The sequence below is a fragment of the Ambystoma mexicanum genome, chromosome 5p (assembly GCF_040938575.1).
Source record: "Ambystoma mexicanum isolate Mex_15411 chromosome 5p, UKY_AmexF1_1, whole genome shotgun sequence".
NCBI lineage: Eukaryota > Metazoa > Chordata > Amphibia > Caudata > Ambystomatidae > Ambystoma > Ambystoma mexicanum.
This window is the reverse complement of record NC_090930.1, coordinates 285784494-285798023: the sequence shown is the minus strand read 5'-3', so window position 1 is coordinate 285798023 and position 13530 is coordinate 285784494. Positions and strand designations below refer to the sequence as shown.

At 48.4% G+C, this 13530-nt stretch overlaps 1 protein-coding gene across 1 annotated transcript in view; it reads left to right on the top strand.

Moving 5' to 3' along the window:
- The first annotated feature begins 5428 nt into the window (after positions 1 to 5428).
- Positions 5429 to 13530, top strand: part of LOC138480523 (aristaless-related homeobox protein-like) — a 130204-nt gene continuing 122102 nt past the window's right edge. The window contains exon 1 of the mRNA XM_069612281.1: positions 5429 to 6096. Within this exon, the coding sequence (XP_069468382.1) occupies positions 5429 to 6096 (668 nt within the window). The remainder of the gene's footprint in view (positions 6097 to 13530) is intronic.

Below are 13530 nucleotides of genomic sequence, written 5' to 3'. Positions count from 1 at the left end.
CCCTGTAAATGTACAAAATAATAGTCTCAATTTCTTTTTATGGGATAAACTAAAGGATTTATTACAGCCAGTCTTGCCAGACAGACAGTATCCTAGCATTAACCTATTCCCAACCCTACTAACCCACTCGGCCCTGCAGATAGGCCTTTTTATTTGGTTCCGAGGATTGCCCGTGCTGCGTCGCAAGGCACATACCAGGCCTTCTCGCCTATTATTCCTGCCTTCATTATCACAATTAAGTCCATTGTCTCTGGTGACTAGTCCTTTACCTATGTTTATGCTTATGGAGATATCACCTGACTGAATAGTTCCAAGTGAATATGGCAGCAGTGACATATCTACGATGATGTCTCCCTCAGGTGATGTTCGAAGGCCTCTGTCTCTCTGATGCTTTCTGATGTACATGAAACGTTAGTTGTCAAAACCAGTTTTTTCAGATGGAATCCGTTTGGCATCGAGCAAGCGGCCTTGCGCCAGTAAACCTGATCTCAGCCGAATGTCTGGTCCCGCATATTCCATGTATCTACCTATTTCAGTCCAACAGCAATCAGTGTAATAGAAACGGGAATACACCAGCCAGTGTATTTAAGGAACCATTATAAAGACTCAGGGGCATATATAATGGTGTCACAAGGAAGGTGGAACATTTTTTTATCCAATTCTAGAGACCTTGTTTTCTTTTGTAATTTTTTTATTTTTGAATTGTATTTATTTATTTGTATAGCATACAACAGCCCGTGGGCATCGCTGCGCTGTTACAGAGGTAGGTAAGCTCCTTAGTTACAGTGGTACGTACATCGAATATCATAGATATTACAGCGGTAGGTTACTTAGTTACAGTGGTAAAGGACATAACATGTCAAGTGTACACAGTTCATTGGTTACAGGGAACCAAAAAATGGGGGTGCAGAGTTTAGTCAAACAGCCAAATTTTGAGGGCTGTGCAGAATGCAAGGTGGGAGGGTTCATTTGTAAGGGTAAGTGGCAGGGAATTCCATTGTCCGGCAGCAATGAAAGGGAAGCTAGCACCACCTGCTTTGGCACGTTTGACTCTGGGGATTATGAGTCAGTGGGAGTATGGTGTCCTAGTGGGTCTGGAAGAGCCCGCTCTAACAACTTTTGAGGAAAGGTAGATGGATCTGTGTGAGTGATACACTTGTGATACACTTGTGGGTGATGGCGAGAGTTTTAAATAAGATGCGTTGTTTGATGGGGAGCCTGTGGGCTTCGCGTCTGGCTTCAGAGATGTGTTCTCTTTTGGGAATGTTGAGAGCAGCTCGAAGTGCGTTGTTGTGGATTATTTGGAGTTTCATTAGGTCTTTTGAGGAAGTGCCAGCAAAGAGGACGTTGCTGTAATCCAGTTTTGAGCCTATTATTGCTCTAGCTTTGGAGAGGCAGTTCTGAGTGGATACAAATGGTTTGGCTGCATTTTTCAGCTTGGTGTGGTAAGCCGACGAGAAACAATGACAATAAGCAGGGGAACATATCAGCAACTTTGTTTTGATGGGTGTATTTACATCTTTTAAATACTGTGGACAAGCATGTGTGGGGTCGGAGCACCTCCTAGACACTGTCCAGGGAGGCCTAAATAAGGGGGGAAGCGCAGGAACGCCCCCCCTAGGCAGAGTTGGGCCTGCAGTTCCCCTTTGTGAATCCCCAAGGGCAATGCATCAGGGCGGGTGAAGCAAAACGCATGGCCGATTGGGCATGCACACTGGGGAACTTAAACTGTCAAAGAGAAACCACGTTTCCCTTTGACGGTTAAAGCCTCGCCTAGGAGCGATCTGGAGCGCTTTCCCTGGGCTGCATTTAGCTCGTCCATAATGGGCGACTGGCGTGTCAGCGCCCCAGCTCCCATTACGGAGGAGCCACCCCTGAGTGCCATTTTATTGTGTCAAATTAATAGCTGTTATGTGCACTAATGTTCATCATTGTTGTCGAGGTATTTGTTTTAAAATGAGCCTCCCTGTACAATACATATGATTCGATTTTCCACACCTGTCTCTTTGCCATTTCTCTTTTATGGCCTCGCCTTAAAAGGACTTTGAATTGTTGACATGTATGAAATGATATGATAGGTTATTTATAACGCGCTTAATACCCAGAGGTGTCTAAGCGTGGACCGGAGATCGAACCTGTGGTGCTCCGTGTCGCGAGCACGTTGCCGCTGAGCTATCCTCCCGAGACTTATATCGATAATGCCAAGGTGCATATTGATGGTTATCAAATGCACGGTTTAGAATTGCTGAACAACTCCTCTGAAGTAGATAATGAGCATTGGGGCCTCTGTCCGTTCTAATGTCTGCATTTGCAAAGCTTTGTGCTTTTTCTCCGTCTTGCTTTATAGTGAACACAACCTGGGGCTGGTCGTCAATGTAGAAGAAGGCATCAGCGCTGAATTATCAATGAGACAGCAAGGGCACAAGTACTCTGAATAGGAGGGTTTAAGCAAAATGGGCCAGCCAGATATTCATGAACAAGTATTTTCTTCAGTGTTTGAAATACCAACGCCAAAGCAAGAAATTACCAAAAAAACCATTTTTTTTAATTTCTTTATTTTGGATTTTGGTTAAACAAAATAACCTTAACACAAGATAAGTAAAAAAAAAAAAAAAGTTCACAATATTACCAAAAACATAATACGGTCATAATTCCATTCAACTTATACACCATAAAACATCAAATACAAATGTAAGGGATATACATAAAGTATAGCTCAACATAATAATGGGCTGGAAATGAAGCGCTTACACGAATTTCAAGTGAAGAATATGGTACAGGTAATTTTTCTGAAATAGCCACTACAAGCGTGACAACAAGTGAAACCTTATTAGGGTAGCCCATATATGTTACTTTAAAAGCTTTCACGATGACCTGGGACAAAGGGACCCAAGTATGTAGTCCTGAAAGGTTGCGAAGTGAACTATTCATTAGCCCTAATTAAGGTATTTATACTTTCAAAGGTGTTACTGCATTCCCTGTATGATATCTACAATATATGAAGCATTATACCGATTTAGCAAATTCTACAATGTAAATCATAATGTGGAGAAGGTTAGAGTTAGGCCCAAATAAACCAGGCAGTGGTATAATCCTCCAGCCTGTGCCTTAACAAAATCCTCACTTTCAATGGGAGGTGTTCCCATAGAACAGGTTATTTGGCCGTGTTTGATCTCGGTAGAGGAGCTCCCAGACCTTTTTGTGCATTTTTTAGGAACTTTGGGGTTCACCCTAAGGTACCCAGGGTAATCCAAACTTGGACCCTTTGCTCACTGTGCTTAGAGAGGCACAGCTAAACCTCACTGATGAGGCCCGACTAGGCAGAAACACGTGTCTGGGGTTGCTGAGGGTACTCTTGGTCAGAGGAGAATTGCCTAATATTTTGGTGCTGAACTGCCTTTGTGGGTGGGACAAACCCTAATATGCAAATGGATCTGTGAAAGGTACAGTGAGCTAAAACGTGGTTGGAGAGCCTCCCAAGTGGGCACTTTCCCATAGAACAGGTTATTTGGGCATTTTCGGTCTCGGTAGGGGGGCTCCAAGACCTTCTTGCGCATCTTTAGGAACTTTGGATTTCACCTTAGTTACCCAGGGTAATCCAGACGTGGACCTCTTGCTCACTGTGCTTAGAGAGGCACAGCTCCACCCTACTGATGAGGCCCGGCTTGGCCGAAACACGTGTCTGGGGTTGCTTAGGGTACTCTTGGTCAGAGGAGAATTGCCTAGCATTTCGGTGCTGGACTGCCCTTGTGGGTGGGACAAAGACTGATATGCAAATGAATATTTCTCCTCTGTGAAAGGTACAGTGGGATAAAACATGGTTGTAGACCCTCCCGATTGGGCACCTTCACATAGAACAGGTTATTTGGCCGTGTTCGTTCCCGGTAGCCGGGCTCCCAGACTTTTTTGTGCAGAGTCTAATGTATGCCCATGAGCATTTTTTACATAATGGGCTGAAATTGAACCTCCTTAAAACGAAGATCCTTGTTTTCGACAAGCGAAAGGTGAATTTGAACTGGTCTATGGACAAAGTAACAATAGAGGTAGTCGATGAGTACACATATTTAGGCCTGACCTTCTCCAATAAATGAAGTTGGCAGAGTCACATAAATGCTGCGGCCAAACATGTGGCTGTGGGTTTTAGAGAGCTGCTCGGCTTTTACTTCCATTTTGGGGGGAAACACCTTGATAAATGCCTGCAAGTGATGGAGACCTAAATCTATACAGCCACCCTTTATGGTTCCAAGGTATGAAGTGCCCCCACCTGTAGGTGTCCAGAAGCTTTGCAAAACTCTGAACCCCTGCAGATGTTTTGCGGTTTGAATTGTGCATCTCTAGTATAACCTTCCATGCCCAGCGGAGGTTCTTCAAATTTTTCCTGTAGGCTCAGCTTAGTCCTTCTGTAAATTCAGGTGTTAGCATTGCAGTACGGGAGATATTGTGCTACCCTTGTAACGATTGCACTAGGTGGTATAACAGCACCATTATCCTAATGAAACATTGTTGATTGGGGGATATTGCAGCACTGGACGCCCTCTTGAATGCACAGCGCAAGTATTTCCTTAAGCAAAAGACGGTTTGATTTAGAATTTGGTGTGCTTCAGGACAGGATTGCTAAAATGTCATCCCTACAATTCTATTTACCTGCCTCCAAACGGCTTAGGTCGGTATGCTCCGTGGCCAGAATTAAATCATCTGAGTGTCGCAGATTTATTTTAATGGCTAGACTAAACGTATTAGCACTCAGAGCAAGGATGCCTGGTCTGGAGAGGGTATGTCTGTGTGCTTTGGGCCCTGAGGAAGACCTAATGCATTTTTTCATGACCTGTAAATTCTCTGTAAACTTTAGGAAGAAGGGTCTTATGCCACATTTTATCAAGAATAACATCACGTCATATGCGGATGCTATGGCTTTTTTATGCAATGCAATAAGGAAGAATTCTTATATGATGATTTTTGTTATATAAGATATCCTCTCAGAGAATCTATTATAAAGGAGACTGTTTTAATATAAAAATGGTAGAACTTGTGGTCCAAAATGTAGCTAACCCATCATCGCACCTCATTTTATTGTTACGTGTTTTAATCTGAATGTTTTTGTATAATTGTTCAAGTTTTAATGTTGTATTTATTGTATGTTAAAGGATAATATTCGGAATAAACCTATATTCCTTCCTGATTTGGTTGGGAAAATTGATATGGTGGTGTGTGAAGCATGTTCAAAAACCACGAGTGCCTGATATTGCAAGAACTGATAAGCTATAGGAATATTAAATATGTGCGTTAAAAGACCTGCAATCGTTTATTTGCATTGCGAACTAAGCTGCCTGCTTTAGGAATGTTTCATTAATATATTAAGGGTTAGCTTGAATTTTTAATGTATCATGATATAATAACTTTTGCTTTGCATCACGTGTTAGTTTTTATGATGTCCCACCATTTCTCGTCTCTTTGTACAGATGCGGAAGTTGATGACGACCCTGCAGAGACAGAGAGGCTGTCAAGTAGTCCACAGCGCACTTCCCGCCAAGTGCTTCAGGCATCTTTTGTGAGACAAAATGAGAGTGTACCACAGAAGTGCCAGTCATCTGTGAAAGAAGAAAGGCCCGAGGGCGAGAAAACCCTACAGACTGGCTCTCATGCACGGTTTGGGGGATCTGTGCCTTGGGGCGCAGTGCCTGAGCGTGAGGACACACGACACAGTGTCTCTCGTGCACAGCTTGAGGAATCCCTACCATTTAAAGTGAGGTGTAAGCACAAAGACCCTCTAGATCTAGAAGATATAAGTTCCCAGCAGAAGGGCACACGTGCTGAGGAGGAGGAATCTGTTAAGAGTGGCTCAGGTCATGCTCACAAAGATACCAGTGTCAGGGGCATTCAGGCCCAGAGTGATGATCCCCAGGAGAAGGATGTGTGGCCCAGTCAGCTTGACCGACTTAGAGACACAGCTAGCGCTTGCTCCTCTGACGCCTCGTGCATGGCCGCACCACCCGTGAAGAGGAAGCAGCGCAGGTACCGAACTACCTTTAGCAACTTTCAACTGGAGGAGCTGGAGGGGGCTTTCCGCAAGTCCCACTACCCGGATGTCTTCAGCAGGTACAGCTCTCACTGTTATCTTCAGAATGACTACATTTACAGCTGCAGCATTGCTGCAAGCCACTTCTAATACCTCTATGCCTATATTCTAGATGCAGCTATGGGTCTTAAGACTTTATTTGATGATTGGGGGTCTAGAGGGAATTAACAGTTGTAGTTAGTAGGTGTGGTTGATAGCCCTTAACTCTTCTGATCCACTTGACACAGATATTAATAAAAAGCCCCAGAGCCCGATTCCTAACATGCTGTTAAGTACTGAAAACGTCAAAGAACGCGTTTCCGACATTTTCGGCACTTAACACCTATTCTGAATTTGGCACATTGTTCTGAAATCGGAATGAATACGCCACTTTCAGAATATGTGTGCCATTTGCTAGGAAGTGTGAACAACCAACCTAGCACCCAGCATTTTTGGTATGGTTGATTTTAGATGCCGATTCTCGTGGCACTCCTCCACCTTTGCAAAAGCAAAAAAGTGGCACCCATATATGGTAGGAGTGCCACGGATAGTCAATGCCTGCCTCAGCCCTGATAAGCCCTCAGCTTCGCAGATGGACTGCTCAGTGAACCTGGGGGCTGTGATGTAATGTGCAGTGCATTCCATGCTTGCCATGGTGTGGTGCTCAGCCAAGAAATGGGACCCCATGTCAGGTTTGAGTTGCTCACCCAGTACTGTTGTTTTTTTCTTTGCATTGTTGGGCATGTAGTCCAGAATTTGCAAGGGACTGGCACATCTCCAAGTACCATCATGAAAATAAAACCAATACAGAACGTAATTTATGTAAGGCTTTCCGTGGCATCTGGCAAAGCCATAGGTGGAGGATGGCTGTGCTAGGGTGATGTCAAAGAGAAGTTTGGGAAGCCAGTGACACTGTTGTGTACTAAGTACACGTAGTGCGCATGCGCGAGGCTCTAGGGGCTCGCGCATGCGCGGTTAACAAATAAAGGCGGTGCTCGGCAGTTGCAGCCGGAGACCGGAGCCATCGCACGTCTCCGGCGTGCGTTCTTGGTGTGCATGTGTGTACGAGTGCACGCGTGGGTTGCCTGACTTGCGGATCGCCGCGAGTATCTAAAACTGGCGACGAGGAGGAGACACGACCCGCGACCTCGTTCCAAAGTCACTGCAGGAACGAACGGAGCGCGATGCAGTCGCGGACCGCTCGAAAACAGCCGGCGGCCATTTTGAGCGCTTGAGTGAAGTCGTCACTCGCGGTGGTAGCGGCCCGTTCCGGGTGCTCGTGCGCCATCTGTGAGTCATCAGCCATCACACTAGATAATTTTTGGACACTTCACAGCCCAGCAGGAGCAGGGCTGTGATAAAAGAAGGGACAAAGGTCAACACAGGAGATCTTCGCCACAGCCTGGAGTCGGATCACCAGTCTTCTGTCAAGACCCAACTGTGAGTACCCAGGGAGATGGGTGATGAAGAGGGTGCCGCCGCCCCGGAAACACGCAGGGTGCGCACCACCCTAGCGCCCATGCCCGAGTTCGACACTACAGGCCCACCATCTAAACTCGGCCCCAAATGGCTCACATGGGTTAAAAGACTGGAAATGATGTTCAGGGCCTCAGGGGAAACAGAGGATGAGGCAAAAATTGCCATCATGATGTACTCGGCAGGCACGGAGGTCCAGAAAATATACGACTCCCTCGACATTCCGGTGGCAACTTACGACGCAGTTAAGCAAGCGCTAAGGGATCACTTCCTACCACTTGCGAATGTCGATTTCGACAGATTCGTTATGGGGGCTGAAAGACAACGCAGCGAAGAATCGTTAGACCAATTCTGTGCCCGTCTGAGGCGTCTGGCGAGCTCCTGCAGGTGGGCAGAGGAAGAGGAAATGGTCAGAAACCAACTACTGCAAGGATGCTGCTCTGGAAAACTCAGGAGGCAAGTCCTCAGAGAACCTGGACTCACCCTCCGGCAGATCCTAGACATGGGAAGGGCGCACGAACTGGCGGAGGCCAGAGGATCAAAGATGGACGCAGCCAGCATACCCAAAGGGGAGGAGGAAGCGCTCGCTGTCAGGCGTTTCATGCCGGGGAAGGTCAAATGGACACCAAAGACGGAGGAAAGGACCACGAGATCGAACTTGTCTCAATCTTGCTCGGACTGTGGGTACGATCTCCCTCACAGGGGTGAGTGCCCAGCCAAGTCGAGGACATGTGGCAGATGTGGGGCCCCCGGACACTATGCCAGAATGTGTAGGGCCACTGTGCCCGTAGCAGCCAACAGGGGACCAGAGAGGTTCATGAGGTATGGGGCCCGCAATGTGAAGGGCGTATCCTCTTTGGAACAAGAGATACAGAACATGAACATCGCCGAAGAAGAGGAAGAGGAAGAAGAAGGTGAAATCTTCTGTATCTCCAGCATTGCAAGTGGCCCCGGAACTAGACGAAAACCCACATGCACCGTGAATATTGGGGAAGTCCCCACCCCAGTCCTCATCGACACGGGGGCGTCGGTGTGCGTGCTCGCGGACAGACACTACAAGGCCCTCGCGGGCCCACCGAAACTTTCTCAATCAAGAGCACAAATATATGCGTTTGGTGAGGAGGAACCCCTACCTATACAAGGAGTGTTCATAGCCCCAGTGTCCCACGGCGGGAACAGCATCAAGGCGAGATTTTTCGTCACAAGTGTGAGCCCGCATTCTTTGCTGAGCTGTGCGGCATCGGAAGCACTTAACTTGGTGCACTTCACATTTGCCGTATATCTGTCGGACCTGAATGGCCTGCTGGCACGCTTTCAGGAACTCTTCAGTGGGATAGGAAAACTCAAGGCGGATCCTGTGCGGCTGCACATCGACAAGTCGGTCAGGCCAACGGCGCTAAAGCATCGCCGTATCCCTTTTCACCTGAGGGCCCAGGTGGAAAAGGAACTTCAACTCCTAATAGAACGAGACATTATAGAGAAGGTTGAAGGGCCGACGCCCTGGGTTTCCCCGATCGTTGTTGCCCCAAAGCCAAAGCAACCGGAAGCGGTGCGAATCTGCGTCGACATGCGACTGCCCAACTTGGCTATAAAAAGGGAGCGTCACATCACGCCAACTCTGGACGACATTGTGGGCGAACTCCAAGGAGCTAGAATCTTCTCCAAGCTGGACTTGAGAGCAGGGTACCACCAGCTGGAACTCCACCCGGAGTCCAGGTATATAACGACCTTCACAACCCATGAAGGACTATACCAATACAAGAGACTCAGTTTTGGGATATCCTCCGCGGCGGAGGTATTCCAAAACTCCATCAGAGGAGCCCTGTCGGGGCTAAAAGGGGTTATAAACATGTCGGATGACATTCTTGTATTCGCCAGGTCAGAGGCGGAACACATCAAGCGCCTGGAGGACACTTTTCGCAGATTGCAAGACCTTGGCCTTACGCTGCACCAGGAGAAGTGCGAGTTTATGAGGGACAGCCTGGAATTCTTCGGATTCATTTTTCACGCTGGAGGCATTTCCCCTGACCCGAAGAAGGTGAAGGACATCAGAGAGGCTTCGTCACCCACGTCCCCGGCGGAAGTTCGCAGTTTTTTAGGCATGGTGACGTATTGCGGACGGTTCATCCGGGACTTGGCCTCTATTTCCGAACCGTTGCGTGCCCTCACCAGGAAGGACGTGGCTTGGGCATGGACGGGCAAAGAACAAAGGGCGTTCACAGCCATCAAAGAAGCCCTGTCCGAACTTGACACCATGGCTTACTTTAACCCAACCCGGGAATCGGAGATAGTGGTGGATGCCAGTCCCGTGGGACTGGGGGCTGTTCTCCTACAGGCAGATCAACAGGGAGCGATGAGACCCATCGCATATGCCAGCAAGGCATTGACCAGCACCGAGCGGAGGTATTCCCAAATTGAACGTGAGGCCCTCGCGATATTATGGGGCTGCAAGCATTTTCGTTTGTACATCTTGGGGAAGCCAGTTGTCGTGGTGACAGACCACAAGCCATTACTGCCCATCCTGGCGGGAGCATCGTCCAAGCCACCACCGAGGATCGAAAGATGGATGCTGTCCCTCATGGAGTATGGGGTCAGACTGATCTACCGCCCAGGAACCAACAACCCCGCTGACTACCTGTCCCGTCACCCCTGTTCAGGGCAGTCAGGGGCGACCACAGAAGTCGCGAGTTGTGCGGACTCCATTCATCTGGTTGTTGAATCGGCACTGCCTGTGGCACTTTCAAGGGAGGCAATCGCCAACGAGTCTAACTCTGACGAGGCGTTTCTGAGGGCAAAAGAAGCAGTAACATCAGGCGCCTGGAAGGACCTCCTCTTGAACAACGCCAGGAGGAACGTGGAAGTGCAAAAGGACCTACAGGCCTTGTGGAGCGCACGTCATGATTTGTCCGTGACGACCGACGGACTGCTCCTGAGAGGACACAGGATTGTGATCCCCAGATCTCTCGTTGGGAAGGTCCTTCACCTCGCTCACAATGGACACCAAGGAATGACCAGGATGAAGGCACGTCTCCGACTGAAGGTTTGGTTCCCGGACCTAGAGAAAAGAGTCGAAGTGTTTGTGAGAGCGTGCATCCCATGCCAGGCCACCAGCCCAGCTGACAGAGGACCGCCAATACAGTCCATGGCGAGAAGTGAACTGCCCTGGGGGACGGTCCATGCCGACTTCGGCTCCACCGGTCGAGGACTGCACTTCCTGGTTGTGACCGACCAGTGGTCGCGGTACCCGGAGGTGGAACTCGTAGAATCCACGGCCAGCGATCACACCGTTGCAGCACTGGACAAGATCTTTGCAACCCATGGTTTTCCGGTGGAGTTGTGTTCAGACAACGGGTCACCCTTCCAGGGGCAAGTTTTTGCAAGATACTGCGAAGAAAAAGGGATAAAGCATCGGAAAGTCACCCCGTTATGGCCAAGGGCCAACGGCGAGGTAGAGCGTTTCATGCGCACCCTAAACAAGGTCTTTCGAATTTCCGAAAATGGAGGGGAAGACCTCCGGAGGAACTTGTTTGAATTTCTCCGGGAGTATCGGACAACCCCGCACCGATCCACGGGAGTTGCCCCGGCGGAGGCACTCTTCAGAAGAATACCGCGAGGGCTCATACCAGAGACCGAAGGGCGAGACCCGGGTGTAATAAACAACGAGCAGGTGCAGCTGGATAGAGTGGCCAGAAACGAGAGAGAAACGGCACGGAGACGGCTACCCGAGAAGCAAATAGCAGTAGGGGACACTGTCTTAGTACGAAACCGAAGGTCGGAAGGAAAACTATCGACAACATACGAGACCCAACCGCTAGGTGTAACTCATGTAAAGGGCACCATGATCACTGCAGCCAATGCCAGAGGCACGATTACACGGAATGTGTCGTTCTTCAAGCGCATCCAGACAGCAGAGGATGACGCGGCAGCGGAGAGTGCTCCGGCACAGGAAAGTGTGCCAGGACCGGCAGAGGGTCCTCCAGTAGCCGACATGCCGGCGCCAGAAGTTCCGGAGGAGGCGTCGCCACGGTACCCGAGCAGGGTAGGGCGGAGACCACCTCAGAGGTTCAGGGACTTCATCATGGACCCGGCTCCCTAGCAGAGACGGCTAAGACATATCCTGTTCATGATGACAAGCAAGTTTTTGTGTTAATGTTGCGTTCATGTTGAACTGTTCTGTTTCTGGGGGAAAAGGAGGAGTGTTGTGTACTACGTACACGTAGTGCGCATGCGCGAGGCTCTAGGGGCTCGCGCATGCGCGGTTAACAAATAAAGGCGGTGCTCGGCAGTTGCAGCCGGAGACCGGAGCCATCGCACGTCTCCGGCGTGCGTTCTTGGTGTGCATGTGTGTACGAGTGCACGCGTGGGTTGCCTGACTTGCGGATCGCCGCGAGTATCTAAAAGACACTGGGCGCTGTGTGTCAGCTCACAGCGCGTGTCTTTCTTTACAGACGGTTCTCGGCAACACTTTTGTTAAATTGCGATTTACTCACAATTCAACAAAAGTGCCTCGGAGATTGCAATCCACCCGTTTCCTACAAAACAGGCGGGTTGCAGCCAGTGCACTGTCCTGCACTGCACTGACGCCCAAGCCCACCTCAGAATAGGCGCAGTGCCTGGCCGTCAGGAAAAGGCACAGTGAAGCATGCTGTTTAACACGCTCACTGTGTCTGGTTCAGAAATGGGCCCTCGGTGTGAAATTATACTGCCAGGAGAATTTTCAATACACAAAAGACAAAAGTATTGGCTCTTTCAATGCTTATTTAACTAGCCAACCTTTGGTGTTTGCTAAGGGCTGCATCATCCTTTACCAAACACCAAAAGTTTTAGTTATTCAAGAAAACATTGAAAGAGCTAATACGTTTGGCTTTTGCATATTAAAAAAGCTACTGGCAATATAGACGTGTGCCTTATATGAAATGTATTTCTATCCAGGGGCCAGATGCTGCCATCAAATAGCCACATTACGTCTTGGGAAGACACGTGCTCGCCTTGGAAGCAAGACGACTTGGAGCAACACAGGTTCAATCCCCGGTCCGCGCTCAGAAACCCCTGGGTATTAAGCGCGTTATAAATAACCGATCATATCATATCATATCATATCATCAAATACCCAGTTATTCCTACATGGAAACAGACTTCTTCTATGAAACATCTACAACCTTTACCCATGTTTTCTCCAGTAAGCTGGCATGCATTACACAGAAGGGTGGGTCCACCATCTTGGCCTGAGGTGGTGCCCTCACATTGAATGGTTCTGGTTGGGGCCTGGCTGCCCAAGTTGCACTGAGTATAGAGTGATCGCGACTATTTATACAAACTTAAGTGGGGAAACCTGACAATCGGTAACAAAAGTAACATAAGTCATACATTATTTTTTTCTTGCACTCTCTAAATCTCCAAGTATTGAGCAGGAGTCTTCCCAAACTTCAAGATGAGAGTTTGCTTAAGTTTTGCAAATTCCTGCCTTTCAGCTTTGGACATTTCCGCAATGGCAATGAAGCCAGAATGGGGCAGTCTACTGAGCAACCATGCAACCCTACCAGCATCACCCACTCCTTGTACTTCACATACATACTCAAAAGCTACACGCCAATCAATTACATCATTCTTCTCCTCATCCACATTGAGCAGTACTTTTGGGAACCTTAGATGTGAAGAGGACCCAGAACCATCTCCAGATCCTCTGGAAGAACCTTGTGAAGCCTGAAGCTTGGCAAGCTCCATCTGGTGATCTCTGTCCTTCTGCATCTCAATTCTTTCAAAGTCCAACCTAGCCAAGTTGAACTCGAGCTCTTTTTCCTTGAGCCTGAGCTTCTGTTTTTTTAGGTACAAAATTGCCTCACACTCTGAGGTTGTGGCCGCCAATAGTCCAGAGGATTCACCCTCATCCTCAACCTCAACATTACTACCTCTAGTGGCAGCAATTCCATTACTGCTGATGCGTCCATCACCTGCCTTACTACCAGTACCATTAGTTAGGGAAGGTACACCCTTACTCT